The following is an 18111-nucleotide window of genomic DNA, read 5'->3' on the forward strand; positions in this document are numbered from 1 at the left end:
GCCACGCGATCATGTCGTGCGTTTTTGCTGCTTTTTCAAGTCGGGCTGCAATTATTATTTCGCAGTGTGTAATCTTTGACTTATAAGAAACTCTTCTAGACGCTATGTTGTGTTATCAATTCCTATAGCAACTCGAAGGATGAAACAATGAAGTGCTGACGATATTGCTGCCCGATCTTGTAATAGTAAACTAAAGTTGGCAGTAATAAAACTTGAATGATCGTAGTTGTTAAAGTAACATTATTTTTATTCGAATAAAGCAGTTCATCAGCATTACTGTTTGAACTTGATTGACCGTTCGAAATTGATTTAGATGCTCCATTTAATTAGAGGCAAAAGAGAAATAGAGGCATTCAGAAAAGAATTCTTTTAAGATTTTTTGGGGTTCTTGTAGCATGTCGAAAGATTTTTTTTCGTTTTACTGGATTGCCTCGTTTGTCCTAAAAGTATATGTATCCGTTTTTTATTGTGCGCTGAATAAGTTTGCGAACTCATCGTCGAATTGTAGATTAAATTAATATGTATATAATCGTATAATATAATTTCTCCAGTGATCAGACTTTGAAGTAAACGGTCTTTTAAACCCCCCCCCCCAAAAAAAAACATTAGAAAGAATAAAAAGAATTGAAGTCGTGAGCTGTACTGTATTTTTGTTTACTTCAGATAGCTGCGACTCAGTCGGCTTGGCGTAATCTACTGTAACAAGCCCGCCGCTGTGACGCCGCTAGCCTAGTGTACCATCAATTGCCAGTTGTAAATTGAAATTGTCAGGCGGCCTCTTGACCGTTCTTCACTTTCCTTTACATTAGGTTTTGACATTTGGGCTTGTGACGCGTGTCTTCTCGACGAATGTGTAGTATGTTTAGAGTATGTGTTTTTATATTATTATTTTTTAGGAGTGCTTTCTGGGCAATGGTCGTTTGGCAATCAAAACTATCGTTAGCAAATGAACCCATTTCGCTTCTATTGTGATATTTTTGGCTTACAAGCGTGGATATTATTTTCTGCAAACATATCAACAAGTTAATCTCAGATTATCTAAGCAGAGTTGAAGTTAATTTGCTTCTTCCTTTAAAGTAATTCAAATTAAAATTTATTGTTGCTGAAGTTTCGTAAATGTAGGAGTTTCTTTTCTAGTCGTAAATGCGCAGTTGGTTCCTTTATTTCCCGATAAAGTTATTTTTTTTCTTAAGTGGTGAGTTTTGTGAAGTGTATCCATTAGACGTCCACTCAAGTGCGCACTGCGGCAGACACGCCTTTGCCTCAGCAACTCGACCTCCTAGCAGCAGGAACTCGGCTCGAGTTACCACTTCAGAACGTCTTCATTGTATTCGTCTCGTCTTCCCTGTCATCGAAATATGTGCCGTCTGTCAACGCTCGAGTAGGTACCGTGCGCTGTGCCACCACTTCTCAACGACCAAATTACTGACGTAGGCTGACGTTCATACGCGATAATTCAATATTAATTGAAGATTGCGGTTCGTTCTCTAATGGTTTTAGATGAGAAAGCATTATCATGAATTTGTGCGGAATTATAAGTGGTCTTCTAATGTGGTCTTTTTCGGACCTATTATGAACAGCAATCACTATTTTAGAGACACGCTGCTGTGAACGCAACGGTTATAAGAGCTCATTTTGACTGGACACATCAATCCCACTCACTTTCCATAGCAATAAGCACGATATTGAAGACTAGCACTCAATTTTTCATATTTTCTGGCAAGGTTCCATCTGTTTTGATTGGCGTCTTTAAATAAAAATTTTTGCTAATAGGCAAAATGCGCATGTACCATAAGAGTTTGAATGTATTCACTGCTCGCGCATGCGTAGATTTTAAGGGGTTGGTAAGCGGACAGGGCTTCGAAAGTGGATACCACGGCCCTGACTCACCGCCTAGACGGGGCAACCGCGTGCATGCCGCGCTGCCATGCGTATCTCCTTGCCTTGCCGCAACTCTTCACCTGGAACTGCACAGACCTTTCATAAATATCTTTCACTTACAAAATTAAATGCACAAAATCGCGCTCGAGATCTTTGTGTTGCACGATGTGATAACGAGAAGAATTATTGAGTGACTATATAAAACATAATGTGTTTATTAATCCAATAATTTCTCTAAAAGATCCATTTTTCAGTCCTGGGAAGTGTCTGAATAATGAATAACCAGGTAATTATTTGCAGTACAAAGTTTGCGTTGCTATCTGCGTATTTGCTTGCACGTTACGGCTGTGTGCCTGTTCAAATATGAATATCCGTCCATCTGGCAAGGATGACTTGGTATTTAGCTTAATTAATGTCTTTTTACCACTATACTGCTTAGAATATAACTCAGTACTCACTGCAGTGAGTGACAGAGAGTGCATTTTCTCGTCGAGGAAAACGTGAAGTCACGGACGGACAGACAGACAGACGGACATGGCGAGCTCAATAGTGCATTTTTTCATAAATGAGAAAATGCGCTAAAAAATAAGTTCATGAGCTAGAGATGTGAGTTGCATTGGCTTCAATCAAGATAGTCTCGTTTTTTTATTGATGCCACAACGTATCACAATATTTAACTCGTATTTAAAAAGAACGCTTAATTTCTAGACAACAATTTTTTCATCCTTCATGGCAGCCATTGTATACCACCTTTTTTTTAGCTGAAAGTTTTATAAAAATGAGAGGATAGGCGTTTGTTTGTTGGCAGCCTAAATGGTGGTCTTTATTACAGATCGTGCACATTTGTTGAGCTTGGGTCTGACACAAAGACAGACCTTTTTTATAACCTTCACTCGGGTCTTAGGGCTTCGCCGCTGGGGGCTCAAGTACCTGCCTGTTTTACAAAGCTTTTGTGCTGAAGCTCAACGCTCCCAATTATTTTTGTACGAGGCTTTGTGCCAATTTTCAAAACGCACCTACCGTGGCGGTAATCTTGGGTTCGAATTTTTTTACCAGCTGTTATCCTTGTATTGATTGCTGTTAAATAGAGCCCCTGCGGTTTCATTGAAAGGTTTTTACAATTTAGCTATGACGTTGAATTATAATTATCGTCACTCTTAGATAGGATCAGAATTAATTTTTGTAACCTTGCACCCAAGGGAATAAAAATTGAATATTTCAGTTTTTCGAGTCTTATAATATTCTGAAATTCGGCTAGCACGAAATAAAACTAGTAGTAAGGATATCCATCAGGGATAATGCGTAGCCTTGTAACAGCCAACGAAATAGGAAATTGTTGTGCAGTGGTTGTGCATTAACGGCTTTTATCGTTTTAAGCTTTTAACTCCATCATGCCCTCTAGCAACCTTGGCTACAGGAATACATATGAAATGAAGGAAGAATTTTGGTTTTGCTGTCCTCCAATACGTACCCTGCATGTATCAAATACAGAGGTCACGAAGCATCCGCTTGACAACATACAGTCGATGTTTCCGAGTGGCATCAGTTAAATATGGTCGAGTTTATCTTTATGGATGACTGAGAAGCTTCCAAACAGCGTCCATTAGTCTAGAAAGATCTCGGAATTTACGCCGATACAAGGAACAAACAAAGAGAAGAGTGGCTTGCATTAGAGGGCTGACTCAGGAAAGTTGCTATATACGAGAGTGAAAGTGTTCTTGGTCGCGCTTCGGAGAAATGCTCTTATCTTCTTATGTAGGGGACGAGAGGCCGTGCTATTGCCCACATGGCTTCGCTGTATCAATTTATGATGTGTCCAGAAGCACTGAGATGCGGGCGCTGTACAGCCGCCAACACGTGGACAAACGGACGTGAGCAAAAACTTCTTTGAATATACGTACTGCACATTGACTTGGGATGACGATCATTTCATCGATCTGCTAGTGTCGGTCGTAACAAAATTTACCGCGTTTCAGTAACTCTTGCATCATAACTTATGCTAAATTATAATTTAATTTAACATAATAACATAATTGGCATTTATGCTAAATGCTATTGCTAAAAATTCTTTGCCCAATTTTGAAAATTATTCTTTCCACAATCGATTATTTTCTTCACACAAAACTTGTACTATAAAATTTTATTAGTTTGACTTTGACTTAGTTTAAAGGCTTTTTAGGCTTTAATCCACTTTACGTCTTTTAGACGTAAAAGCAAAAAAAAACGCTAATAGCTCTTACAGTAGGTATTCGTTCTATTGTTCACAGTATTGTTCACAGTCTACAGTATTCGTTCTTATTCTATTGTTCAGCGCTGTTGATATCCGTGACAATCCCTTCCAACATTCTACGAGCCTCAATGTATTCATGATCATCGCCATTAAGCTCAATTCCAAGCTATTATCCGTGTCGTGAATTATCTGACTTGGAGCAGTAGTTTATGAACCCTTGATTGGTTGGTCTTGAGAGGACCGCATTCCTGGTCACACAGCGCGCGGGGTCACCGCTTGACCCTGGATGTTCCGCTCAGGCACTTGCTGAACCCCCAGAGTTTGTGTTGAGCTCCTTGGGTGCTCACTGAACCCATTTATTGCTCTCTGAACCCTGAACACTCTACTGAGCTAGTGCGCACGTACAGTTGAGTTTAGTGTGATAATTTCTCGTGACCTAATAACTTATTCGAGGTGTCTGTGATCGGCACTGCCCCTTGAATTTTTGAAGCTCTCCTTCCAGAAATATTTATCTAAATAGACAGTCCAGTTACTACAGTGTGCAGTTAGTCAATGCTTCTAAGCTCGAAATTTATTGATTCTGAACATCAATGTTGGATGTCAGAAGCATATAATTATCCAGGTCTAACCACACGCGGTGGAAGATGGCGCTTAGAGTACTATTCCTAAATAACAGTCTCATTCTCACATATTTAAGGCCCTCCATCTAATTAACGCATTCAGTCATGCCTCTTTTACCTGCGGTATATCCTTGCTTCGTTTATTTATGGGCCCAAATTATATTTCAATCTTTTTGGTATGCATTTATTGGTATGTATTAATCAATGATGATGACATTTTTAAATATCATAAAAAATTATGCTTCTTGGAAGACATCGTGAATAATATTGCCAGTTTCGAAATTTTGCATTGCTTTCTGTTGGTTCCTTTGCTGTTGTTGTACTTTGATCGTATTGATTGGATAGCATGATCGAACACACGCTCTGATCGAGATGTGGGTCGCGTGTATCATTGATACTAGTTTTTTATGACACATTCCCGTTCCCGGCTTCTGGGACGACTGCCCTCGAGCTCCATGTTCTGTTAAAATTATTGTGCAATTTAATCGCGCGTGGAGCAATAGCGAATCTCTGGTTAATATTGTGTTTTTTTTAGAACTTCGCTCTGTCACTTTGCTTTTTGTCGCAAAAAATTCCCTAATTTTATTTTTAAAAGTTTTGAATAGAATCCGATGGAGTTAATTAGAACCCCATATCGGAGTTGCCGACGTTTTTACAATCGGTGTTATTAGTTTCTTGAGGAAGCTCGTCACTAGATTACACTGATCACCGCAATTTTCAAACGTTCATCAATATGCGTAAAGAAATTGTTGACACCCAATTTTCTTCCTGGTTATATATATATATATGCAAGTTTGATTGAAGACCAGAGCATGCTTTTTATTTACAATCTTCTTGTTCGTCTTTTCTATGAGTCGAACCAAATTTCTAGCTGGAGCCGGGAGATCGAAAAGCAGGTTTCCGAATGACATTTTAATAGATTGCAACGTTTCGAAAATACAATTTTCATTATCAAGCTGGAGATGGTTTTACAACATTTGAAATTGAATTTGAAATGACTGAAGTACATATGAATGGTATAGTGGATACAATAAAATAAATAATGTGGATACAACAAAATATAAACTTAAAATTACTCTGANGATGTGTATAAGAGACAGCCACTATACCATTCATATGTACTTCAGTCATTTCAAATTCAATTTCAAATGTTGTAAAACCATCTCCAGCTTGATAATGAAAATTGTATTTTCGAAACGTTGCAATCTATTAAAATGTCATTCGGAAACCTGCTTTTCGATCTCCCGGCTCCAGCTAGAAATTTGGTTCGACTCAGAGAAAAGACGAACAAGAAGATTGTAAATAAAAAGCATGCTCTGGTCTTCAATCAAACTTGCATAAAAGAAAAGCTTCTGCCGAACTACACCAATATATATATATATATATATATATGTTCACTCTATAAGTTTTTAATTTAATTCGATTAATTTTCGACTTTTTGCCGTTGCTATAATAAAATGACAGAATGGAGATGCCTGCTGAACAGTAGCTTATTTACGCGTATGATATTAAAAAAAGTCATGGATTCATCCAAAAAGCTGGATTCACCCAAGAATTCATATTTTTTCCATTTTTGAGTGGAAAAGATTTCAGTGCCTGTTGTATTAAGGTATAAAAATCCGGTATCTTAACAACGTCTCAAAGTGTAGACACCGAGAACGACTTCAAATTGTACCATTAATTGTGATATTTTTTATTGCAGGGCCTAAACCAAGATCAACTGGGCATCTACATCAAAAGCGTCGTGCCCAACGGCTCAGCTGATCAGGTTTGTTCATCTAGATTTTAGATAACTACAGAGAGGCTTCTCCACTCTTCGCCAATGCGTACAATGGACGCGGATTTACATTTTGTAGGAGGCTCACTCATTTTAATGAGGAAATTTAAAATACACGCGTCACCCTATTTTAAGTTGCAGACTCCCTTGAATCTGTGGTGAATTTTTATAATTTACGTAGGATTGTGCTCATTATATTGTATAGGGTGTATTCAGCTAGTAGCTCCACTTAAGCGTTAAGATTTCCTCGATCTGTGCAGTCTACAGATGTTACTACAGATGACGCTTTTTGTGCAGCATTGTCGCACATCATCGACTTGCGCGGTGATGCGTAGAAACCTCTCTTTCTATCGACAAATCATGCAGCTTCCAATTGTTAAAGATAGTCTGCTTTGCAATGAAACAATTCCAACTTTTTCTTCTGGTCTACGTTTCAAATTTTTTTTTTCGCTTGCGTTCCGTCACATGAACTATTTCGCTGGTATCTATACCTTTCACTGAAAGTATGAATTCCTACGTGTGAAGTTGATTCACCTTTCACTAGAGGTTGTCCCGACCGCGAAGGCAGACGTGGTTGGCGATATTGCCGGGTAGATTTTAGCTGCTATCATGAATAGGCCTCAAATATTCTGTGATATCCTTATATGGATCTCCCTAATTTGTAATCATTTCTCCGTCAGTCGTGTTAATTTTACCGTGGTCTTTTAACTAAAACGTCTTCAAGAAATATCTACTGTTTACAATCCGAATCGCCACCATAATCCGCTTTGAACCACAATCCGCTGCTGGTGCCTGGAGTCGAGACAAATCTTGTTTCATGACCCTATCAACTTATTTTTACATCTCCTCGAGTCCACAGTGCTATTATATTGGCAATGCTGGGGCCATACTTTATAAACTCGCTGAAGTACACGTAGCGACCTGAGTACATGCAGCGGCCTCTTTCTCGTCATTGATTGGTGGGTTTTGATTGAAATGTGGTCACTGGTCAAGGATTAGTTACAAACTCTTTAACTAGGTTTGATAGTACGGCCCTTGGTCTACTAATGTTCTTCTGTCGGTATTGGAGCAGCTTGCCTCTGTGCGATAACACTCGGTTTACTTCGGCTTGCTGGCTGGCTCCTGGCTCTCCCGTTCTGCGCAAATTCTTGTCTAGTGAGCGACTAGAGCTCGCATGAAAAACCGCAGCCCCAAATGTTAGCGTTAATTGGACCAATATCTAATTATTTGTCTCGGCAGTATTTACTGGTTGTCATTAAGAATTACAGCTCTTCACTTTTATATCCGATTATAGGCAACGAAACAGAAGCAGGAGCATAAGCATCCGAGCATTTCCCCGTACGAGCAGGAACTGTGAATGCATTACTGAACTCATGACAGGATGTTACCTTATCTTTATATGTCCAAAAATTGACGGATATTTTCCGTACTAGTCAGACATGAAACTGAGATAAACTTTACCTAATCTCTGTGCTGGATGGAAGGCTGAAAATTTAAAATATTTGGCCGTATTCTCAAGCTCTACAACTTAGATTAAGGGTATTTACTCTGTGCAGGATAGAAGGCTGAAAATTCAAACTGATTTGCCGTATGATCAAGCCCTGCAACTTTGATCAACTTTCTCTAATCCGCGTGCAGGATGGAAGGCTACAGGCTGGAGACCAGTTGCTGAGCGTCGACGGCAGGTCTCTGGTAGGGATCTCTCAGGAGAGAGCAGCCGAGTATATGAAGAGGACAGGTCCTACTGTGGTGCTCGAGGTCGCCAGGCAGGGGGCGTTTTATCACGGGCTCGCCACCGTTCTTGAACAGCCGTCGCCACAGGGGGTGCGACCTCCTGTCCAGGGTAAGTTGTGATGCAGCAGCGAAAATATGATTACGTTTATTACAATACCACTTGTTTTGCACAATTGAATATTGGTAATGTGAATAACGTACGGTCGTAATTCTTCGAGAGACGTTAAAACTTTTAATGATAACCAATGTAATTACCAATTATCCTCAAGCTAGAAGGGTAAAAAAAATCCCCCACGAGAGACTCGTTGCAGACCTATCTTAAATCAGTCAAATGCACACGGGCTTTCAATGTAACCTTCGTACGAGTGTCGCGAGGTCAGCTCGTATAGGCGCGGCATTATGTTCTATAGCTGCTCCAAATTTGAACTAATCTTTGCTTCACTGCCGCTTCCGTCGCAAAAACGGTAACTTCGAATTGACAAACCGGTTAAAGCATAATGTTAATATTTACAAGTATAATAAGTTTCTCACCTACTAACTCTTCTTCTATGTTTTACTTGATATTCGCAACTCTTGGGCTATATGCTATTTAATATTGTATTTAATTCGTGGTTCTCCTACTTTCTTTGCTAGATTTTTTTGTTCATTCCATTAATTCCTGTGACTTTTAAATCTTTATGAAAATATTTTTCCTTAGAATTCTTATTTGAATTTGTTTTTATCAATTTTAGCCCCTGTGAAGAGCACTTTTAGGTTTCGAGTTAATAACATATTTGCTGCAATTGTTACGCCTGGACTTAATACTGCCTCTTTCCGGAAGTGTGGGTTCTTTTTCAGTTGACTTCATATGGTTTCATGGTAAATGTTTTGCGTGAAATCACGTATCTCTTTCTAGTAGCATTCAGAGATTGATCCCTGGATCCAACAATAAATTATTGAAAATTTTCGGCTGAATTGTCTTCATATGTAGTGGTTTCTTCGGGAGTTTCTTGATATAACTAACCAAATGTGGTTCTTTTCCTACCTCCTTCTCTTCCCTAACAAATCACAGGACCTCGTCGTAGTTCATTCTCTCGCTACGAAGAGACGCGCACGTCCTACCCATTGACGCTGCTGTCCCCTGCCACCTGCGCCTCCTCCAGGAGCCTCTTCGTGCCTCCAGAGCGGCATGGCGAACTAGCGCCTGGCAAGCGTCACTACGACGTCCGCGACTACGGCCCTCCTCCTCCAAGGCCTCCAAGAGTCGTGCCCTCGGAAGAGACGCGTATGTCTGGCACGTTGTCACCCTCTTCGTACCTCACCATCCCAACCCCGCAACCCTTGCCCAGAACTTTGCCTCCTCCGCAGTCCGCTCAGCTACAACCGTCAAACGTCAGGGTCGCCGCCCTCAAAACTGCCAACAGCAAGTCCAGCCCCAACCTGGCCACCATCTGCGAGGCCCCCACACCTTGCCATAGTTCTTCTCTCTCTATTGAATCTTCCTGCGCTGGTAATTGGAATTTAACGAGCCTTAACTCAGCTAACCTGAACTGCAGTTGTGACTCTATTAACAAGCATGCGTATTCTAGCCGTAAGCTGTCTAATCTGTACGCCTCGTCTCCTAATCTTCTTAATGAGGCTACGGACGACAACAGCGACTGCGAGGTTCCTTATGAAACTCTTTCTGTAGATTTTGCTGCGCCCACTGACCCTCAGTATTCTCGCTATCCTGCAGCCTCTGCCTGCTTGGGTCGCACTGACAGTGAATCTAGCGTCTCAAGTTCTAATGCTGAAGTTGAACACAGCAGAAATCTTCCTGATTTCGATGCTGCCGTCAATGATCTTCTAGAGGCTCATTCTTCAAAACGTCTCAGTGCTTCATTAGGAGATATTGCCGCACGAAGTCGCCAGACTTCTGAAATAGAACACAGACCAGCAGTAGACATTCGAAATAATCACCTATTTCCTCGCTATACCTTCACACCTCAAAGTTCCTTTCCTTTGTCCCACTCCGTTTCTTGCTTTAGTGTAAGGGACATCGTGTGGCTCAAAGGGTCACTTCAGGAAGTAAAGGGGCAGTATTCACGGGAGGGCGATGCCCCGGAACTGTACGCTTGGTCATCCTGCGAAGATGATAGTAAGGTAGCCGGCATAAGAGGTTACAGTAGAGTTAGTCGCAGCTTGCAAGATGTGTCGAGCGTGCGTGAACTTGGAGATGGCGAGGTCACTAAATCGTCAGCCCCTCCTCCTAAGCACGTATATCAGCATCAAGATAATTTCGATACGACCTCAATATCGTTTTCAAAGCCAAGAATTCGTTCTAAGCGTAGCAACACCCTTAAAGGCCAGAAACCTTCACCTATGCTATCACGAAATTCGTATCCTCTACTCCCACCTAAGCAAGCGCTTCCACTGTCGGAAGTTTCCCCTGTCAAGTTGGATTGTTCGGACGTTCGAAGTAAAAACAGTTGCGTTCCGGTTGAAGGAACGTCAAATTCTTATATTTCTGCTTGTGAAGCAGAGACTTTTGCAAAAGGAATTCCTCGAGGTGCGTTTTTGAACTCTGCCTTGACGCCTGACAATGATGACTTTTGTCACAATGTCGGTTCCACCGCGGTTGTGCACAAAACCTTACCCTGCCTGGCTATTCACCGGTCTTGCCCATGCCTCACTAATGTTTCGAATGCAGATTGTTTACTTTCGGCTGATGGAAATAGGAATTTCTTCTCATGTTGCCGGGAAGAATTTGCTGTCATATTGCCTAGTTTACATGAATGCTCGGCCTGCCATCCTCTAGACCACATAAACGGATCACTGCATTCATTGAACCATACCCGAAATAACAACGCGACCAGCACCTGCAATAATTTTCAACACAACCTCTGCCATGAACATGAGCATCACATCTCCTGCGATAAGCTCGTCACTGACGCCTCACTGGCTTACCCTTGCTCCGGACCAGGTCCTGGGCACGGTAACTGAACCTCGACCTCCACCTTCGCACGTCGCATTACGAGCACTCGTGAGGCTATTCTGTTGGCCTGCACCCTCGTCCTGAACTTCCTGCACCTCACCGTTTTATTAGTCACTGTCCGATGCCCGTATTCTTGTTTTATCTTATCCCCATTGTTCTATTTTTATAGTTTTTCCCCGTGTGCAGTTTATTACGGAATATTCACCAGTTGTATATATAATTATCGCTATCGTTTTATTGTAATTTGGGCCTTTGTGGTGTATTAGATGTTAACCCTAAATGGTTCTGTGTATTCTAATCGATGATTAATTGCATGACTCAACTAAATCTAGTTCGTTGCTTATAACGCTTCTTTCCTCAGGTGCGCAAATGTCAGAAAAGTGAGCCCTTTGCGCCTCATTTTATTTCTGAGTTCTGTATTGAAACCTTAGTTCAATCGGTCATCGATATTTTTAATAAAATTTTTTGGAAGTTGAGATGTATTGTGTGTTAATTATTTGTGCATCTATTTTTTTTTTGCTTGCCTCGTAGTACAGTGAAAATTGTCTGTTGTAAGACTAATTTTTAATTTTTATTATGTTTCATTTGCGTGTGGTTATGCTCCAGATTCTAGTTTTATTGATCCGCATGAATTGCATTACACATTCAACGTATTCTGTCCACTTACTTTTTCATCTGTGTCATGACTGTGAATGTTGAGTCACCAATAACGTCTAGATGGACATGATGGACATAGCTAATAATCGTAACCAAGAATTATCATAAGCAAGTGATCATGACGCATATTGTGAGCAGATTCTATTTTGTAAGAAAACAAACATTTCATTATTTGAATGTAGAAAAACAACCATGAAGTTACGCACATGGCAGCTGCTTTAGGTTCATAGATGGAAGCAGGCATCTCATCATTATTTCGTGACTGGCTTAGACAAATTGTTGGTCACTCAGGTGGACCTCTCCGGCACGCCAGCGAGCGGGACCTTCCTTCCAGAGGGCAGCAGCCTCATGACCAGCCTCCTCACATCAGAGGCAGCCTTCTCCCGCCTCATCATCAAGCCCGCATGCAGCCCGCCAAGTCTGTGCCCGCCTTAAACAGTGAGTTCTTTATAGTAAATGGGGCTGATGCGTCAGGGTTAACTTTGTATGGTAATAATCAACAATCTCGAACAAACTGTTACTGTAAATTTATCTTCGATTATACTTTTGGTGCTCAATCAATGCGTTAATTGATTTTTTCGAATGAATGTGATCGGATGGATGCATGCAGAGTTGTTTATTGTCGTTCTTTAATTATTGAGCGGTATCAATAATACAGCTGAAATGGCTTTATTATAAATCCAACGAGGTTATGCGAACTTAGTATAAAAAATCGCACCAATGACGCTGCAGGTCACGTGTGTGCCGTGTAACCAAACTGACTGAAGCCATCGAACAGGCGGTAAATTTTAGTTGCACTGCATTACTTACCTCCTATTTTTTGTGTGGTTGTTACAGGCGAGCTGTCACTGAGTGGGGAACTTTCCAAGTCCACCTCACAAGACCCAGTCCATCTGCAGCACCTGCCTCCCAGCCAGGAGAGTTTCAGACCAGGATACTCTCGAGCTTCCTCCTCCAACTCACTTACGACGCAGCACCTCAGCATTGCACCTCAGCACCTGCAGCAGCCGCAGCAACATCAGGGCAACAACATCAACCCCCAGCACGGTCAAGCCATGCCTGCCCACCAAGCTCTTCGTGCGAGGTTCATACATCACATGGATTCATTTGATTATCATTTGATGAATTATTAACATAAGTAACTGAAAATCCCTGTGTTCTCGGGCGAGGTTTGATTTTTCGATGTATGACTCGTTTCTTATGTCTTTTTTCTGATTCTGTTCATTATTTATATTTTCTACGAACTATTCAATGAGAACGTTTAATTATATGCCTATTTTTTTACTTGTTTTGCAGATCGTCTCAGAATCTTAATGAGAGCGACGACCGTCACTATCAGAACGTTGCATTCCACGCCCCTCACCCACATCGCTCCCCTCATGGAGGACCCCCTCCTTCAGCCATTCATATGAGGGAGAACCCTGGCTCGTACCCTCGGCCTGCCTCAGCCCTGCTGCAGAGGGAGGATTTGAGACCTGACCTGTACCGCCCCGCCTCCCAACGAGACGTTCGTCTTCAGGAACCCAGGCTGGTGCACCTTCCTGAGGAAGGAGCTCTCAACCAAGGGCCTCCTCATCAGCAGCACTACCCGCACTCCACGCACAGCCCGCCCGAAGGTTATCTTGCTTCCTCCAAACACATGCCTCCCCCCACTGCCCCGAAGCCTAAACCCCTCGATAGAACAAATCAGATGGTGCCTCCCCATCAAGCCTCTTACCGCCCACCCCAGCTGGAAGAGGGCAGCGGGTATCGAGACAGCCCTCCTCCTCCCCCGCCCCCCACATCCACACACCCCCTTCTGCAGGGCACCGCCAGCACCGATAGTACCACACGGCAGCCGTTCTTCAGTAAAACTTCCGCGTGGGAGAGGGAAGAGAAGGAACGAGTACGTCTTGATTCGCGATTTTATTTATTTATTTATTTTTTATTATATACTTCACAGACTTCAGATTTACTTTCAAATTATATAAGAATTTTATGGGAAAAGTTGAATATTTCTTCTTGAACACATAACGTGTTTTTATGCGATCATTCGTACTTTGCAATAGCACTAACCCCTGTTTTTTTTTTGTCCGCAGTACGAAAATCGGCGTCGAGAAGCCGCCAGGCAATGGCGGGATGAGCAGATCGAACAGCTCGAACGCCAAGAAAACAAGACGGCGCAGGAGATCGAGAGACTCAAGACCCTGCGTCTGGAGCGAGAATTTGAGCTACGAGCGAAGCAAGCCGACGAAGAAGAGGATAATTCAGAGGACGATGACGAGCGCATCACAACCATAAGCGAGACGAATAGTCTTGCCAAGCCTTCAGAGCGGCGAGATTCTCAGCCTGAGAGTGACGTTCCCAGAGGTGTTCCTCGAGGAGGCCCAGGCTTTATGCACTCAGGGATGAACGGCGGCGTCTCCAACGACGAAGACCGGGCGAAGAGGGCCGACGAAATCAGACGCAAGCAGCAGGAGCTCGAAGTGGCGAGCGAAGTTGAGCTTAAACTTATACGTGAGGCGCAGAGGAGGCAGGAAGAAGAGGAGGCCAACGTCCGGCGGTACCATAACCAATACAATAAAACTCAGCAACAGGCGACCCAGCGTCTGGATTCCCTCGTCGGCGGACCCGTTCACGAGTACAACAACGGTCCCGTCAACGGTCAGCGACCGCCCAGCACCTACGACCAACAACTCAACAACAACAATTTAAATCCCTCCCCTCCTGAGCGTCATTCGTCTTATAACGTCATGCAGCAACAGCAGCAACAACAACAGTATCAGCACTATCAGTACAACAACGTAAACAACAGCTCAAGGGTCCGTAGCCAGCCCCCCATGGAGTCTCCTCCTTCAGCTGGAGGAACGGTCAAGAGAGTTCAGTTCTCCGAGAACCAGTCCACCAGTGTCCACAACCTGTCCACCAGTGTCCACAACCTGTCCTCCTCCTCCGGCGTGTCCTTCGATGCCAACGCAAACCAGGAGGATTTTTCGCCTACCAAATACGATCATAATGTAAGTGTCCAGGAGTGGATGGCATTAGCTATGAAGTCGTATATGTTACTCTCACCTTCCCTCCTGAACATAATTAGTTTTCAGCAATTAATTTCTGCAATAGATTGTACTGGTGTTGAAAAAACTTAGTTGATTATTAATGCGTTCCAACATTGACCGAGTCTTTTGTTCAGGACTTCATCAACGAAGCAGAGAACATGCTGAACTTCAGCCCGAGTCCCATCAAGCCTGGCAGCGCTCACGCCACCCCAGGTGTCATCGGCGCTCAGGAGGTTTACAGGTAAAGCTTTTCAAAATCGTACGCCATGAGCGCACAATAAACGAGCTTATAGATTATTCCTTGATTCGACATTCCAGTTTTTGAAAATATTTTAAACTACAATTTTAGTTTGAAATTGTGAACCAAAGTTTTTGGCTGCAGTATTTTTGTGAAGATTCAAATATGTCGCCTGTAAGAACTGGTAGTTCACTCGAAGGAATCGGTCATTCATAGAGTTCATCAATCGAATATTAGAATCGAATTAATAGTCTATGGATGTGTTATTCCAATAATTAGTTGGTTTAATTTGTGTTATAACCACCATTCGTGACCAAAACCACATGCATGAAGATTTAGTTGTCGATAATGAGAGTGATTAATATCGATTGGAAAAATAAATCACTGCAATTTTCAATCACGTGTGTACTTTAATTTCACAGTAGCCATAACGAACAGCCTAACTTGAGACTAGCTTAATTACCTTCCCGAATAGTGAATTTTCGAAAGGTTTTAATTTCGCTTAGTTTTGAGTCACGCATCTCGTCTAAAAATTACGAACTTTTTTATATATACTAGTAATATATTTTTGTTGTTGTTGCTGGGACTTGCGTAAAAAATGCTGTAAACGTATTCAAATTGAAACATCACACTTTTGCTTCAGTCCAATTGCTGCACTGCTTTAAGAACCAATCAGGAAGTACGCAACTGATGCCATTAAATTTTATAATTACAGTGGAGCTAAGGCTTCTGGTTGAATTAGTCCTGCACGCATGTGGAGTAAAATGCTTTTGCATATTATTTAAAGTTATCAACGACTTAGTATGCGCTAGAAAACATCTTACTAATAATAAAATGTTTTTGACAATTACAGAGACCCGCGAGTGCGACGGCTGCAGGAGAAGGAAGCAATGCAGGCGGCGAGCAACCCTCGACCTGCGGTGCCCGAGACGCTTACCTTCAGAGAGAAGATGAAGATGTTTGCCGCTGAGACCGGAGACCCAAACACGCCCAAGGATAAGACCAAGATCAGCAAGGCGCAGAGAGAGATCAAATGATAGCCCAGAGTATGTGGTACTGTATTTCCATTCAGAGATAGTCCCGAGGCTGATGACTCGTCAGAGAAATGAAATTTTGGTGGATTTCCGAAAAAGTCAACCCTATACATCATTCAAGTACATACAGCAAAAGATGAATTTTGGAAATGCGATTGAAATTTAAGAATGTCCTGTCGTTTTTTCTGCAGTCATTTTTTTCTGTAGATAAGATGCCTTTACTGAAAATATGCTTTCCTAAAGAAAGCATTTTAGAAAGCGTACTTTACTGAAAATCTGCTTTCCTAAAGAAAGCATTTCATAAGTTATTGAAAAGTGATATAAGGATGCCAGAACTCTCAGGTCTGCCGAATGTGTGCTATAAACTAATATTTTTAGTGCATGAGGTGCCTTGATGTGTGATGCTCACAGTTGGAGATGAAAGACTTGAACATCGGCCTCTCAAAGACTCAGGCGGCAGTATTGGAAGTTGCAGTCTTAGGACCTCAAACAACAATGAAGCGATGCGTGATTTTGTGACAGTAAAATAACAAACGCATTTAGTGTAATTTTGACGTGCCTTGTTGTGCTGGTAAAATGGCATAGCATTGGAAGCCCTTGTTTTCTAGATGTTTTTCAAAGAAAGTGCGCTTATTGTCATACAATTTTGAACAAAGTGATGATTCATTGCGTGGATGCGTTTTGTTCAGCCTTGAGTGGCGACTGCGGCACTGCTGATCGTAATTTACGACAAAATTTGTTAATTGACGTCACAAAACAATTTAATGATTTATCCTTGTAATTATATCTTTGATTAAATTTCGCTGTGTATTAGTTATAATTTTGATAATTTGTGATCGAGTGAGCCTTGATATCGATGGCAGTCATGACGGCAAGGTACACTCGTATGACCTCCACCTTGCCATCTTGTTCTAATAAAATATTTCAGCTAAGTGTGTACATTGTACCATTATCAATATTAGTTTTGATTAAGTTCAGCGTCTTTGTTAATAATATAAGTTATAAGTAAAGATGAGCATTCCGAGTTGTCTATTAGTCAACTGCCGATTTACGTTGGCGCTTTCTTTCGCTTTACATTAGCACACAATAAGCCTTTGCAGCAAGACACATACGCTCTCTTTTTGTCCTTATTTCAGTTTATTTCTTCATGATACTCTGCTTTTTGCTGTGACATGCTGGCATCTCCTCATTGTAGGCAATGGGATTGATTACTTAGAGCTTATAAAATTTGTTTTAAAAAATCAAATAGGTTAAAATATCAAATCCTGCCGATTATATTCTTCAATATTCATGATAATTTATTAGGGTGTAATTGTGCCAAGATGCAGCTGTGTATATTCCTCTGTAAAGTGGCGGCATGCTGAATATTTTCATCTATAATATTGTCTCCATGTTGTGCACTATACATACAGCGATTTAAAGAATAAATATTAGTACTAATAGATTGGGCGACAGGTAGATTGTCGTGCTCAAATACACTATTATCGTTTGAGTGATAGAGCATCCACTCAGAAAAGTTGTCTAGGCAGCGACCAACACGTGATGTTACCTAGACTTGAAAACAGATAACGCAAATGAGTATTTTGTGATTGGAAAAATTTGTAGCTTCCTCCGAAAAACTGTTGCTTTCTTTGCGGTTACAATTTATGTTTTGAACCCTGTTGCTTAATTGCGTTTTCTGATTTCGTAAGCGTTGTTGCTCTCAATATATAATGACAACATGTATGTTCATGTACAGCACGTTATTAAAAGATTTCTATATTGATGACGTCTTCATCATAGCACTGGATAATAAATTGTAAATCGGAAGGTATCGTTTTCTTTACATACGCTGTGTGGTATAACAATCCTGGACAGATATAATTGAGAAGACATTCAAATAGGCTAAAATTGTACCTTATTCGACATTAGGAATGTACAGGAACAAAATTTTTGCATTCCAAAGCTTCGAG

At 41.5% G+C, this 18111-nt stretch overlaps 1 protein-coding gene across 1 annotated transcript in view; it reads left to right on the forward strand.

The window, feature by feature from the left end:
* Positions 1 to 17965, forward strand: part of LOC108664288 (afadin) — a gene marked incomplete in the record, with an annotated part of 87130 nt that extends 69165 nt beyond the window's left edge. Inside the window, 9 exon segments of the mRNA XM_047881183.1 lie at positions 6434 to 6499; positions 8147 to 8351; positions 9294 to 9731; positions 12144 to 12290; positions 12690 to 12936; positions 13149 to 13737; positions 13931 to 14848; positions 15022 to 15128; positions 15979 to 17965. Coding sequence (XP_047737139.1) covers positions 6434 to 6499; positions 8147 to 8351; positions 9294 to 9731; positions 12144 to 12290; positions 12690 to 12936; positions 13149 to 13737; positions 13931 to 14848; positions 15022 to 15128; positions 15979 to 16162 — 2901 coding nt within the window.
* Positions 17966 to 18111: the final 146 nt, after the last annotated feature.

Source organism: Hyalella azteca, unplaced genomic scaffold (genome assembly GCF_000764305.2).
Source record: "Hyalella azteca isolate HAZT.00-mixed unplaced genomic scaffold, Hazt_2.0.2 contig7253, whole genome shotgun sequence".
NCBI classification, from domain to species: Eukaryota; Metazoa; Arthropoda; class Malacostraca; order Amphipoda; family Hyalellidae; genus Hyalella; species Hyalella azteca.